Source organism: Guillardia theta, assembly GCF_000315625.1.
Source record: "Guillardia theta CCMP2712 unplaced genomic scaffold GUITHscaffold_119, whole genome shotgun sequence".
NCBI classification, from domain to species: domain Eukaryota; class Cryptophyceae; order Pyrenomonadales; family Geminigeraceae; genus Guillardia; species Guillardia theta.
Window position 1 is genome coordinate 94,106 of NW_005434555.1, and position 14,323 is coordinate 108,428.

A 14,323-nucleotide genomic window follows, 5' to 3' on the forward strand; every position below is an offset into this window, starting at 1 on the left:
CCCTCCCTCCCTCCCTCCCTCCCCTCCCTCCTCCTCTCCCCTCTCCCTCCCCTCCTCCTCTCCCCTCCCCTCCCTTCCTCCTCCTCTCCCCTCCCCCTCCCCTCCCTCCTCCTCCTTCCCCCCCTCCCTCCCCCTCCTCTCGCTCCCCTCCCCTCCCCTCCTCTCCCCCCCTCCCCTCCCTATTGCTCATGTCCCATAGACTCTTCTCCCCTCCCTTCTTGCCTCCTCCCTCCCCATCTTACCTTGTCTTCTCCATTCTTACTTATCTCTCATCTCAACAGCAATACCTTGAACATGCTACTTTCTCCTCTGCTTGTTATAATCTGCAATTGTTTTCACTTTTAGGATGCCTGCTCCGTTATCCTTATCCGATGCAAATAACAAATGTTGACATCGACTTTGATTTACTTTTCGCCAGGATCATGATGCGCCTGTTCTTTCTGCTGCTCGTGCTTTCAGCCCCTTCCACTGCTTCCGACGCTCCTATGAAATGCAGTGACGCAACAGATTGTCTCGAGTGCTTCATGAAGCAGGTGATCTACCGCACTCAAATGTCTTCTCTCCTCTGACATCCGATGCTCAGGAATGTGTCCTGAACCCCGATGGCAGCCAAACCTGCACACCCTGTGGTTGGTGCACGGTGGAGCTCGATGAATGGAACGCAGACGTGAAGGGAGCATGCATCAAGATCTACAACTCTACCACAGACTTCTGTAAGGCGTACAAGGCACACGCTTTCGGCTTCTGCCCTGACAAGTGATGGATCAACCAAGTCTCGTCTGTCATGGTTCTGATGTTCCGAGCACAGGGTATGCCAGGCCGGCAGTCAGGACTGTGTTTGTGCATCGAACGTCTGCCCTGTGGTGAATGTCTTCCTTCACCTGCTCTCTCTCGAGGGAGTTGGTTTTCTCCTATTCCTCATCTTCATTTGCATCGTGGGTAAGTGTCTCATTTGCAGCGTCTCTGGGACTAACTCCGACGCCGCAGCCATGATGAGCGCATGCACGTTGATGTGCTGCTTCCGCACTCCCCCGAGGCAGATTGTCCTTGTGCGTGAGTCTCACGAGGATCCCGGACTTCTCAATCAGACGGAGGAGGATTACCAGAGACTGTAACTGCTGAACTGAATCCCCTCCAATGTTACAGCTTCATCTGATCTGTCCTGTCCCTCGTGCCGTGCTGACTTTTGAAAAGCTTTGCATAACCCTTTGTAATATAGTGTAATCTGTTTTGAATATGGTGAATAAAAAAGGTGTTGTGGGGATCGTGTGTTTGACTCACTGTACTAAAACACTTCTTCAATCGACACATTCTATCGTTAACTTTGGCGAGAAATCAGAACAATGGCCTGAAATCCGCATCATAGTACTCAGTCCCCCATGCTAACCTCCTAGTTCCAGTAGCGTCCGTCATGAAGCATCGTGCTCCGGACTCCGACACCGTGTTCATGAGCTCCCTAATGTTGCAAACCTCTACCCATTGTTTCCCTACCCCTTCAGCCTTCATCATCGCCTCCTCCCGCACTTCTCCCTTCATTTGATGATGATTTAGGCGATTGTAGCGAGGGTTGCACGACTCGACCTCACAGCGGCAGCAGGGGCAAGTATTGTGAATTTGCAGCCAGTTCGTAATGCACTGCTCGTGAAAACAGTGTTCGCACGGCATCTCCTTGGTCCCTTCGCAAAGCGCCAATTGACAGATCGCGCAAACGTCGGTCCCATCACCCTCGGTTGACTGCAACTGACCGATGGCGTAGGAGGAGGCGGGCGGATTCACAGGGTCGGGACGAGTAGTCTTCCTGCTCCTCAAATATAGCTCGCTAATGAAGTACTCCGACAGGCCGCCGTATGCTATCGGAAGCTTTTCTGCTGTTCTGAGGACGGGTCCTAAAGGTGGCACCTCCTCTCTGTTCTCAATGCTGCCGCTGCGAGTCCGATCCCGACGATGAGCACGTCGTTGGCTCGAACTCCGATAAGAGTTTTGGCTTGAATTGGAAAATTTCCGTTTTCTGTTGCCGTTCAACGAATGGATACTCTGCTGCCTTGATTCAGGGGCAATACCTTCGTACCCTGTTTCCGATAGATCAGGAGAGTTTGAGGACTCCTCGTTCAAGTAGTCAAGGCTGGTCTTGCTCTCTTCGCCAATCGATTCATCATGCAAAGCTCGATCATGAAGGCCCGATCTGCGAGCCCCAAGAGCAACAGAGAGCTCCAGGTCAGATACATAAACCAGAGGCATCCGAGGACGTAAGGAGTCTTTCCCAGTGAAACAATATTCGCACCCCGATAGATGGGAAGATGCTACAACACGCGGCCTCGATGGTGTTCAGGTAGGATTGAGCGAGAGGGATGTAACAGTGGAGACGAAGCTCGAGAAAGCAAGACAACAAAGCGATATGAAGCGGGAAGAAGAACAGGAGGGTCCGAGGTTGGTTCGAAGGAGGGTGAAGGAGCAGGAACGGAAAGGATTTCGGATGTCGCGTCTCGAAGAACAGGGGGTGGGTGACCGTATTTTGAGAGAATGGGTGGGGTCATCAATGGAAAAGGGTGGGTAGTGATGATTTGGGGTAGTCACTACACCGGTTATTTGATAAGCCTCAAACAGATGTAAATTGGGCAGGGGTAGCAAACATCATGAAAATTCTGGGTGGAGTTGACTTGACAATGGTAGGCCATATCAAAAGGGGTAGTACTTTCTACCACCGGTGGTTGGTTTGATGTATCGGATGTAAGCGAGTTTCTTGTCAGCAGGACATCGGACCCCCGTAGTAAAGTTTGAGTAGTAATTTTGGTACGGTTGGCCTCGGCTTGTTTATACAAACAAGTACCGATCTACTGATACACTAAATACGTGGAATTAATTGTTTTGAACCACAATCACAAGATACTCCGTATACATTTTTTTTAGACATACCGGAATAATTGTTCATATCCGAATATTTGCTACTGATCATCAAACCACCGAGAAGGAAACAGTACCTCTGAGGATTCATATTATTGAAACGTATTATATCAGTTAGTACCGGCTAGTAGGCTAAAAGTTGCTGTGTTTTGCTGACGCATCTCGAGGCCTCAAACCACTTCTCAAGTAAAAATGCACCCTGACGTTTTACCACAGCCATAGGGGTGGTGGTCCAATGTTGCCGTGAAGTGTTAACCATGCTGACATGCTGACGGCAGGCATGAGTGCAGTTGCTTGCTTGTGACTGGTTCACATACCCCTCTACCTAAACGATATTCTAATTGCTGCTCTAATGGATGATGCATATCACCCAGACTATGCCATTCGAGACTCCACCATAGAATTTTACGAGCCTTGTTCCCAATTCCCAAACGAGTTCATCCTATGCATGACTACCTACGATATCTGTTATGGCCAGCTCTTTTAAATATCGACAGGGCATCTCCTGACCACAGGGCGACCACTTTCACCTGCCCTGTCGAGTCTCTATTCTCCTTGTCCAATATTTTTCTGTCTTCTCATCATGCTAATTCAAATATTGAGGCCAGCGCGTTTCAAGACAAATCACCCACCCCCTTGGTCCCATGAGAAATTTCCACATACTCCCTACTAATTGAATCAAGTACCCCTTGTGTTGGCCCACCCCACCACCCGTGTAAAAGGGACTTGAGGGATTTTACTTGGGGAATAGTGCAGGGATTGCAGGGGGAAACGAGTAAGGTTGCCGCGGCCATGAAGAAACAGCCCTACAACGAGGAGGACAAGGCCGTGATGGCACGATAAAATCGCAATATTCTCGGAGTCAGAGCATCGGTGGTGATCTAATATTTTTCGCTCAACCGATGCATCCGTGCATTGTGGCTCTTTTGTCATCTTCTGTCGATCCTCTGTTCGACGTCATCAAGAGTTTTCGAATGGCCTGATGAAGAGGTGAGATTGAATCCGTTGCACATTTGATTGCGTCAGCAAAGACTTTGATTATGTGTGCGATATGCGTGAAAATCTAGAAAATGAATCCATGTGTATTTCCCTAGTCTGAAAAGAGCGACAATCACTCGCTGAGTACGATTTCTTACAATCACTCGCTGAGTATGATGAAGAAATCGTTAATTCATTCGCTTATAGCTGAGCGACATCAATGAAGAATTACACGAGGCCTCTTCTGACTCACTTTACTCGAAGCTTAGAAAGTTAAAGCATCGTTTTCATTTTAGGCTAGAGAAAGATTTTTGTTTGTTTTGCCAACACCTGAAACTGGTCCTTTTTGCACGCAGATCTTCGGAGAATGGATCACACGAAGCACTTCTTGATGATTCGGAGAGTTGTTGACATGTAAAACAAATGGAATATCTAGGATAGTAATCACGTCTGATACTAGAATCGATGACTTGATTTATTTTATTTTTTTGTATAATCTTGTAAAATATATGAGACGAACAATCCTTCAATAGGAAAGCGTAGATCATGAATATACAAATCATCGCTTGAATTCACAGCGACCATGACCTTCAAGTTACCCAAAACCTCAGTGATAGGCCGCGGCTGTGTGGCCCGTGATTGCGACTGAGTCACTGTGTTCCGACTCGGCGAGTTCAATGTAAGCTCAGTGGCATACTCATCGTGCCGAGCCAGTTGAGCTGAACTCGAACTCGAACTCGGACATGCTGAGTCACCTCGCGGCAGCAACGAGCAGTGACTTGCCGATGATGACATGCGGCTCAGCGGCGGCAGGCTGCATGCCAGAGAGATTGAAGGATAGACACGAGCCAGCCTCGCTGAAAGGACACTGAAATAAAAAGGCAGAGAAATGTTCATATCGTAGGCAGCTATTTTCCCATCAGCTGCCCTCCCTCGATTAGGTACAATGCTAGGAGCCGCGGTGCTAGAGGTGGCGTACATGCAAGGAAGAAGGAAGACTTATCCTTCCCTGCCTTCTCTCCCTCAATCGTTGTATGCTGTCAAGCTTATAGCTCCCTCCTCTTGGAAGATCGCGTCCCGTCCGCTGGCTTCATTTTCTCTGGCATGGACGCATTCTTCCTGCAAAGTTTGCCGATCTGCTCCGTCTGCTTGCAGGACGTTCATGGACAGACGACAGATTCGGCATGACGAGACTGGGAGAAGCACTCCCCTTCCTCGCCATGCCCTCCTTCATGGAGTTTCAAGAAGCTTGCTTTCCCGTTCAGCGACCCAGTCGTGCTTGACAGTCGGACGTGGTAAGGAGGGATATGTGGATGCCTGTGGCGTGAGATTTGGTTTGAAAGGATTGCGCGCTATGAGCACGCCCAGCAAGGATAGAGAGGTCATGTACGAGAGCCGCTCGATCAGCACCCTCCAGGTGAGCTGAGACGCTCGATGATGCGCCATCGGTGATGCGACTCATCTCAGAACCTTGCCATGGGAAGCGTCGCACAGACCGCCATCTGCTGTTTGGTGGGGGGACTGCTTGCATTCCATCCTGCGGTACAGACTGACAGCCCAACATACATTCTGTGACGCTTTTGTTCAGGCGGCGTCCAGCGCATGGCTTCCAGGATGGACACTGCAGGGCCGTGCTTTCCTTAGCGGCATCATCGTTGGGTTCGGTTGTACCATTACGATGGGGGCGCGCGCGTTTGTTACCAAGCAGATCGTCAGAGTCTCCTCGTCTCCTCATTCCCCAGGTGAGGACATGTTTGTAGATAATGCCTGGTCTCCATAAGTGGAGGAGAGGAGGGGCGGGTGGTGGGGGGGGCAGGGTAGCCATGGGTTTGGAGATGATGAAAGAGGTAACGGAGGCGAGGGTAACTCTTGTTCAAAGATGAGATCGAGATTGATGTCATGAGCTTTCCCTCGGGCGTGACTGTGCATCGTCTTCCAGCGAAAGAGGTGAGTGGAGCCGTTGAAGTCTATTTGCGCTTACTCACGCTGCCCTCCTCTCTTTCTCTCCCTCCTCTTGTTTGTGCTCTCAGTTCTACGCCATCACCGCCGGTATTCCTTCCTCTTTCTTCTACTATTTCCCTCCATGATGTCATGTCAGCGTACGGCGAGTTCGACATCGACAAGGAGGCAGCGGGAGCGGTGAAGCACATGGAACGCAATCCTCTTCCTCCTCATCCGCCCTGCAGGCCCCCATGCTGCCCGTCTACGTCGGCGGCTCAGTGAAGAACACGCTCATGATCGACATGAGGTGAGCTTGTCTCTCTTCTCCCGCCGGGTGACATGGGGCAACGCAGAGGAAAATTTCTCCACAAGGATCGCATGCAGGAGCTGCTTGTAAGGGCCTGGTAGTTGCTGCTCCAGACGGCTGACCGCAATGCCCGTCCAGGTGTCCGTCCCGGATGTAGATGAAGAAATGTTGAAGAATGAGTGAGTGAGCGAGTGCAATGGAGGACAAACTCTGCGGTAATGAATCATCCTTATGCCCCCTCTTGTGAACAATGGTGACTGCAGCTACGGAAGCTTCGCTAAGCTTGAGAATTGAGCGCTGAATGGCAGGCAGTTACCTTCTCAGTACATTTGATCTCTCCTATTTCATGAAACTCTACAACCAAACTGCTCTGCTTCAGTTGGTTTGCGAACAAGTTTCATGTTGCATGTGTCATACTTCCCCACCTCATCTCCTCCTGAATGCGATCTCCTGCCCTCCCTCCTGTCTATACGACTCTGCTGCAAAATCTGCTTCTCCCTAGTCACCTCTGCACTATCTTCTCACCTCACCCACCTTTTCTCCACTCTCCTGTCCTCAAGGATCTCTGCACCCTTCCCTTCTCTTCTCTCTCGTTCTATCTCCTTTCCACCATGACCTCTTCTCTTCTCTTCCCGCGTCCTCTCTCTTCTCTCTTCTTCCTGCTACTTCGCTTATTCGTGCTTCTCTCCTCCCTTCACGCACTCCTGCATTGTGTCTCGTAGTGATCCCACAAGTTTACTACCCTACCCATACATCAAAGTACCCACCCTATATTGGATCATTCAAATTTGGAGTAATAGAGGGTACTCGACCGGAGGCATACCTCCCTACCCACCCCTATGAAGGATAATCCGGAATCAAATCAAGTTGGTCTCATCATCATCCCTCCATCCGATATCTCCTCCTCCTCCTCCTCCTCCTCCTCCTCAAGCACCATCTTCTCCTTCACCTCCTTCTCCTCTATCTCCTTCACCACTACCTCCTCCTCAAGCACCTCCTCCTCCTCAAGCACCACCTCCTCCTTCACCTCCTTCACCTCCTCCTCCTCCTTCACCACCTCCTCAAGCACCATCACCTCCTTCGCCTCTATCTCCCTCACCACCACTACCTTCTCCTCAAGCACCTCCTCCTCCTTCACCTCCTTCGCCTCTATCTCCTCCTACTCCTCCTCCTTCACCTCCTTCACCTCCTCCTCCTCCTTCACCACCACCACCTCCTCCTCAAGCACCATCTCCTCCTTCACCTCCTTCGCCTCTATCTCCTTCACCACCTCCTCCTCAAACACCATCTCCTTCACATCCTTCACCTCCTCCTTCACCTCCTTCACCTCCTCCTCCTCCTTCACCACCACCTCCTCCTTCACCTCCTTCACCTAGACCACCATCCATCTACTCCTTCACCACCTCATCCACCTCAACCACCTACACCCACACCACCATTACCCCCAACTGCATGACTATCTCCATGAGCAACGTCCTCCATGCTTGCTGTTCTTCCTCGACCCCTTCATCTCTCAACACTATCCACCTCTACCATCCCTCACGATTTGCAACATGTTTGACAATCCAAAGAGCCATATGATTAGAATCGTGAAAGATGGGGTATAGAGCTTCGAGGGGAACAAGAGCGAACAGTTCAACAACAATGCGCTGTTGCCTCATGGTAGCATCTCGGTGCATTTGACAATCTAAACAGGTCGACATTCCGATCGACGTTACTCCGAGAATCAGAGGAAGGGTTTGAGGATACAGCACCCACGGATTTCAGCACATGGGGTTGGCGTCGTCGAGACCCTGTCTGCAAGATGCATGCTGCGAGCAACGACCGAGGGACGAGCGGAATGAGGTATATCACCGAGGAATCCAGCGGCCACTTGTCAGCGATAACTGGAAGGAGTTTGCATGCGACGTTGAGAGCAGCAGGCACGCAGGCAACGCGGCCAAAGAAGGAGACGAAGAGAGCGGAATGCCGATTATGTCTGATAGCGGTCGGTCTCCTTGGTCCGTACATGTCGGGCAAACTTATCGTCATTGCAGACCTCAAACGACGCTCTCTGTTGATAGCAGCAGAGATAGGAGATACAGAGTTTGTTTCTCACCTCGTCAAGGTGCTGTTGACAGTGCTGTTGCTGTATCCTCCTGAAATGTGTCGATAGAGTGGCGACTGTTCAGTCCACGATCGAGATGAGTTCGGTCGGACTGCATTGCATCTTGCAGCAGCAAACGGTCAAGAAAACTCAAGTTTGATCCTCTACTCTCCTCATTTGATTACACAAACAGGCCACATCGACACCTCAAACTTGCTTCTGTCTCTCGGCGCAGACCTGTGGGCTTATGACAAGTAAGCAAGAGATGTTGTTTCTCTCTCACAAGTTGATGACGCTTCTTGTCTCCTATGACTTCTGTCGAAACAGGGAGAATAGGACACCCATGATGCTTGCAGCTATGAACAACAGGAACTTCTTGCTCTCTCTTGCAAAGTTTGCTAACTTGACGTTTTTTTATCAGACATGAAATGGTGTTCAACCTGGAGAAGCGGTGAAGGGAAACTATCCTGGACGATTATGCTGATCTCCTTGCAAGGTGCATGACACCAAGAGGACAGCGATACGCTTCGAACAACGACATGTAACAAGGGCTAAGGCGCCAGGATGCTGTTGATCTTGACATTGTGCAGGTCGAGCCACTACACAGCATTCTCACCAGCAAAGTCAGAGTCCCGCGGACCCGGTGCTTGAAACTTGTCCCACTGAAATTCTTGCCTTTCTGCTGTTGACAACTCCGACAGATAGCGTCAGCAAGCTGGTCAGCCCAGACTCCCGCGCAGAGCAACAGTAATGCGTGTGAAACGACAAGAGCAGTAGACTATATGACCGCAACTCCCTCAGCTCACCCCCGATGAAGAACGCCTGGCAGACCGTGTGCCAGACTACAGGTGACCCTCCCTCCTCTGCTTGCCCTTGTGACGATGCTCCTTCTCCTGCAGAAGTGGAAACTGTCAAGGAGATCAGCGTGAATTTTCCGAACACAGTAAGGCGCAGAAGGAGAGGAATGAGGCTGATACTGCTGCTGCTGCTAGTTTGATGAGCACAACTCTCCCATACGGCTCAAGTACATGCTTGTTCCACAAAGGTCTAACGATGGGGAAGAAAACGGCTATCAGCATGTCGTCTCCTACGTCGACCCCTTAGGTAATCAGGAGAGAGTTTGCGCTCTTGAGCAAGCCTGCCAATGCATTCTTTGCGCTGTGATGTATTTTTCTGTCCTCAAGTTCTCTTGCCATGTTTTCCTGAGTTTCTATTCTCCTGTATCTGTTGCATCTTCATATTGGTGTGAGTGCTGCTGCTTTCTCACACTGCTGTGATCGCTGCTGGTGTCTCCTGCAGTATTGAAAGACAAGAGTGACATCAAGGTACCACCATGTCAGCAGTGTCGAGTCATCCTGACTGTTGATATCAGGCCGGAGATGTGCTCTTGAAAATCGGCGACATCAGCTTGCAAGGTCGCTTTTCTCGCTCTTCCTCACTTTCCCCGCCTTAGTATGAAGAACAGGGCGCAGCAATGATATGGCTGTGCAGCTGCTGCGAAGACAGGTAGGGACGGGAAACGTGATTGGCATATCTTCATCTTCTGCTGTTTCTTGGTTCTTGATCCCTTCTGATTTTCTCTGTCATCGTCCTATGCATGCTACAGTGCTCGCGCCATGTTGATCTTCATCCCTCCTCCCACGTGCTCTTCTTCCACCATTACCTCCTCCTTATCATCATCATCATCATCATCATCATCATCATCATCATCATCATCATCATCATCATCCTCACATCCTGTAAATGCTACCATTCTCATCTTTCCTCCTCTTCGTTAGGCCGGGTCTCGGGTTCGACTTGTTTTGCTGGAGAGATATCAGCATAAGAAAAACACCTTCACATTCTAATGCGGTCAGGTGAAGAATCAGATGGCGGTTGTTGGAGGCTGGAAAAGTGGAGCGAAACAAGGAGCGGGAGTAGGAGGAGGGGAAGGGGCAGGAGGCCGCTCCGTGCATATTTCATGTTTGTGTACAAAGAAAGAACGAAACGAAATGCAATGATTTCACAAAGTCGTCTGTTCTTACTGTCAAGTACCAGCATCTTTCATTCGAACCTCTCTCCCTCCCTCCCCCTGCCCCTCTCCCATCCTCCCTCCTACTAGGAAAAGGCCTTTTCCTAGTCGTTTGTTGAGACCCTTCCATCCGGCCCCTTTCCATTCCCTCCCCGCCCCCCTTGAAATGCCGATGGGGCGTATCGTCGTCATGGTCTGCATCGCTCTAGGGATGCATGCGGAGGGATGGAGAGCAGGAGGAGGAGCAGGGGTGACGAGGATGGGTTGCAGAGCAGGGGGGATGACGTCGGTGCTGATCCGGCTGCGAGGAGGAGGGGAGGACGAAGAAGGAGAGTACATTGGGGCCGAGACGATCTTCAGGCAGTACCAGGAGGTCATCGCACAAGGGCGAGCTGAGATGGACAAGTACATCCAGCTCCTGTCCAGCTGCGCGAAGATCGCGGAGGAAGGAGATTTCCTGGGGATCAGGAGGAGCCTGGACATTCTTGGGCACCTGGCCAAGTCAGGGCTGCCGTCCTCCTCCGAGGAGGTGCAGGAGAAGTTTACGGGGGTGTGCGAGAGGCTGCTGGGGGCGAGCTTGACCTTCGGCTCGGGGAGGGAGCAAGTGATGCTGCTGTCCGTGCTGGAGGAGCTGGACGTGGAGGTTCCGGCGCGGTACCAGGTGGCATCCCTGCATTCTCTCCACCAGAAAATCTCCAACGAGTGCGACGAGCTGCAGAAGTCAGGAGTGCTAGCAGACTGGGAGGAGGAGGAGAAGGAGAAGGAGAAGGAGAAGGAGAAGGAAGAGAGCTGGAAGGGGGAGGAGAAGGAGGAGAGGAGGAAGAAGGGCAAGGTGGATGACAGCTCCCTGTTGCCCGAGCACCCGCAGCTGCGGAAAGGATGCTTGCAGAACGGAGTCAGGTACGCGCTGTTGCAGTGCGAGGACAGGAAAGTTCCTCTGCGAGCTGTGATGAAGATGAACGCGGGTTCGTTGGACGAGGGGAGGGGCGAACAAGGTGCAGCCAACGTTCTCCGGCGCTGCCTCGCCATGGCAGCAGGACGTACCAGACCAGCCAGTCGAGATCTTCTCGTGCCAGGGGACGAGCGCATGGGCAGCGACTGCTTGTCCTTGGTGACGCCAAGGGCGACCTACTTCGAGTACGTGTGTCTTCCTGCTGCAGGCGAGGAGGCGGACGAGGACGAAGAGGTGAGGGGAGAGGTTGTGCAGGAAGTTTTGTCGCACATGCATGAGATCGCGTTCAACGCCACCGTGAATGAGGAGATGTTCAGCAAGACGCTCGGAGAGTGTGTCGAGCAACTGAGACGCGACAGGGGCGGCAGGAGGAGACGACAAGAGATAGAATGCAGCAAGCTCCTCCACCCTCCCTCTCACCCTCTTCACTCCCACCCTCCTCCTGGGAACGCATCGCTCCTCCCTGCCCTCAACTTCTCCTCTCTCCTCAACTTCTACCACATGCAGTACTTCGCGTCAGGAACAGACATCTTCATCGTCGGCAGCTTCGACATGAAGGAGACGGAGGAAAAGATCCGCGCGACGTTTGGGGAGGCCCTTGCCACCCCTCGCTTCTTCCCCCACCCCATCGACCCCAACGACCCTCCGGTCTTCTGGATAGAGCAGGACGAGGTTTTATGGATGATGCCACCTCTCGACAAGGGCCCGCTAGCTCTGTGGACTGATCGTGGCTTCTTCCTCCCCGAGGACGGAGGGATTGTGAAGAGGGGAACAATCGATGTGGAGGGAAGAGGAGAGGAGGAGGAGCAGGGCATGGAAGAGCAGCAAGCAGGAGGAGGAAGGGAGAATCAGGATGAGCACCTGTTCCGCTGCAGGTGGCTGAGCAAGGAGATGTCTGGAGGGATGCGGACTAAGATCGACCTAGAGCGGGTCTTGATCGATTCAATCTTCAGCATCATCTTTGCCAGGAGGACAGAGCAGGCGATCCGAACAGCCACACAGCAGCATGTCAAGGTCCGCTGCTCCTTCTCCTCCACCAACTTGCCCTCCGAGTCCTGCCTGCAGCAGGAGGTCGCGATGGAGTGCTCCCACAGCGTCTGGAAGCTCGCTATGCGCGAGATGATGAGAGAAGCGATCGGGATGAGGATGGGTTGGTTTGACGAGAAGGAGCTCGATGACGTGAAGAGTTTCCTCCTCACCTCGTATGAGGACGTAGCGCAGGTGGAGGAGGAGGCCAACGGCTCTCTTGCATACCTCCGCAAGTTGCTGTGCTGCGCAGAGGAGCACAAGACCTTGTTGTCTCTTGCTCAGCAGTCGTTCGCCGTCAAGGTCGCGCTGTCCAACATCTCCTTAGACGCCCTTCAAGTCCATACAGGTCCCCTGCTGCAGATGTTCACCCAACCGTCTGGTTTCGATGCTTGTTTGGTCTCGTTTCCTTCGTGTGCGGCAGATGGGAAGAACGAGTTCGTGCGAGTGCTGAATGAATTCTTCCGTACGGACTTCTCACAGGATGTCAACACCACTAACGGCAACAGCAGCAGCTGCCGTGATGGAGTGTTAAGACAGAAGATTGAAAACAACAACAACAACAACAACAACAACAACAACAACAACAACAACAACAACAACAACAACAATAACAATAACAACAACAATTACAACAACAACAATTACAACAATTACAACAACAACAAACTGATTCTCAGCATCCATGAAAGAATTTCAGACGACGAAGACCATTGGGTAGTGAAAGTCTGTCCAGACGGTCTCAGGTTGCCCGACATCAACGAGGATCAGAACAACATAATCTCTCGCATCTTCAGAACTGCCAGGTGCTCTCCTGCACCGCCTCCTGACCAGCAAGTTCGTGACAAGTCCGTGCTGCAGGTCCCTCCACCTCATGGTCAGGATGGTTGTGCAGCAGGAGAGATGTTGCTTCCTCTTCTCGGACGCTCGTTTCCTTCCCCGTGCAAACTTCGCCTGCAGGCTGCGAGCTGGAAAGAGCACCCTGCTCAACCCGCACTCGAGCCTTGACCTTGACAGCCTGTCCTTCTCAGCTCGTCACGGCGGTCGATACGATCCGATCCGTGCCCAGCTGAAGATGAAGAATGTGGCTGAGATGATCCTCCAGCTGGCGTCCTGCTCCGCTGCAGCTGGGGAGAGCGGTGAAATAAGCATGGAGGCTGAGATCATAGGGAAGGCAGGGGTTGTTGACGTGCTGAAGAGAAGCCTGGAGAGGTCCGCTCGTCAAAGTTGACAAGGTCCCAGTCCAACCCTGACAACCTTGGCAGGGCCACTGAGCGCGTTCAAGTGAAGAGAGAAGAGTCCAGCTGCAGCTCAACTGACTTTCAACGTGGCTTCCGAGGGTCAACCTACGTGCAAGTCAGCCTACCCGTGGAGTGGAGTCAGCCTCTTAGCTCAGACCGCAGCTGGGCTTTTGTCAAGCTGTTCCTCACCGTGCTGAGCGAGAGGGTAGAGAGGATGGTAGAGACTTGTACCGGCTCGCGCTCTGCTGCCTTCTGATGGGACTTCAGGACGGAGAGGTTGTAGGAATCTCCAGTGACTGGAGGAAGCTTGCTTCCTCGGTGAAACCTCCTCGCCTCCCTTGCGCCACGTGGGGCTGATGGGATGGGCTGGTGGCAGGAGCTGAAGGTGGTGGATGCGATAGTGAAGATCAATCATGATTGCTGCTGGGAAGCAAGAGGAGCCAAACATGCACACCAGGTGAGCAGATGGCCGATGCACGTTCGCCTGTTCGCAGATGTTGACAACTGGACGCTAGGTGGAGGAGGAGCTGGAGGAGGAGATCACAGAAGACGAGTTCCAGGAGGCGAAGACAAGGCTGGTGGTGTGTATTGACATGTGGAGGGTGAGATAAGGGTGAGATGAGATTGTTGGAGCAGAGCGCTGAGGTGGATGTGACGGACAAGTTTGCTGGCAAGATCGAAACGCGCAACTTGAGAGAGGTCAAAGGAGAGATTTTTCTTGTTGAGATTGTCCTGACGTTGGAGGCTGAAGGTTGTGAATATGAAGTTCGAAGAGTTTGACGGACTCGTGAAGGCTGCAAGGAGGTTGAAGGGATTGATGTCAACGACAAAGCATGTAGATGACAATGAAATACAGTGATATGATTTCATATGACATGAC

General features: G+C 51.9%; 5 protein-coding genes across 5 annotated transcripts; 4 read left to right on the forward strand and 1 right to left on the reverse strand.

Annotated features, from left to right (window-relative positions):
* Positions 1-371: 371 nt before the first annotated feature.
* GUITHDRAFT_117992 (hypothetical protein) lies at positions 372-1,115 on the forward strand (the record flags this gene model as incomplete). The annotated part of the gene is made up of 4 exons (XM_005822767.1): positions 372-533; positions 584-756; positions 809-939; positions 988-1,115. The coding sequence occupies 4 exons, from the start codon at positions 372-374 to the stop codon at positions 1,113-1,115; spliced, it is 594 nt and encodes a 197-aa protein (XP_005822824.1).
* A 220-nt stretch (positions 1,116-1,335) lies between these two features.
* Positions 1,336-1,710, reverse strand: GUITHDRAFT_79421 (hypothetical protein; the record flags this gene model as incomplete). The annotated part of the gene is made up of 1 exon (XM_005822768.1): positions 1,336-1,710. A coding segment is annotated over one exon (375 nt), but the record flags the coding sequence as incomplete, so codon positions are not given.
* Positions 1,711-4,824: 3,114 nt separating this feature from the next.
* Positions 4,825-6,489, forward strand: GUITHDRAFT_165872 (hypothetical protein; the record flags this gene model as incomplete). The annotated part of the gene is made up of 11 exons (XM_005822769.1): positions 4,825-5,174; positions 5,223-5,296; positions 5,347-5,421; positions 5,468-5,621; positions 5,759-5,826; positions 5,910-5,928; positions 5,978-6,018; positions 6,066-6,127; positions 6,174-6,213; positions 6,266-6,342; positions 6,391-6,489. Coding segments are annotated over 10 exons (928 nt in total), but the record flags the coding sequence as incomplete, so codon positions are not given.
* Positions 6,490-7,931: 1,442 nt separating this feature from the next.
* On the forward strand, positions 7,932-9,787 carry GUITHDRAFT_146197 (hypothetical protein; the record flags this gene model as incomplete). Its single annotated transcript, XM_005822770.1, has 13 exons — positions 7,932-8,234; positions 8,283-8,352; positions 8,407-8,467; positions 8,635-8,664; positions 8,710-8,754; positions 8,804-8,856; positions 8,915-8,960; positions 8,988-9,061; positions 9,113-9,156; positions 9,206-9,317; positions 9,513-9,538; positions 9,586-9,628; positions 9,705-9,787. 13 exons carry the CDS (start codon positions 7,932-7,934, stop codon positions 9,785-9,787), a joined length of 990 nt encoding a protein of 329 aa, XP_005822827.1.
* A 603-nt stretch (positions 9,788-10,390) lies between these two features.
* Positions 10,391-14,286, forward strand: GUITHDRAFT_146198 (hypothetical protein; the record flags this gene model as incomplete). The annotated part of the gene is made up of 8 exons (XM_005822771.1): positions 10,391-13,008; positions 13,163-13,414; positions 13,468-13,660; positions 13,711-13,761; positions 13,820-13,900; positions 13,959-14,045; positions 14,080-14,194; positions 14,237-14,286. The coding sequence occupies 8 exons, from the start codon at positions 10,391-10,393 to the stop codon at positions 14,284-14,286; spliced, it is 3,447 nt and encodes a 1,148-aa protein (XP_005822828.1).
* Positions 14,287-14,323: the final 37 nt, after the last annotated feature.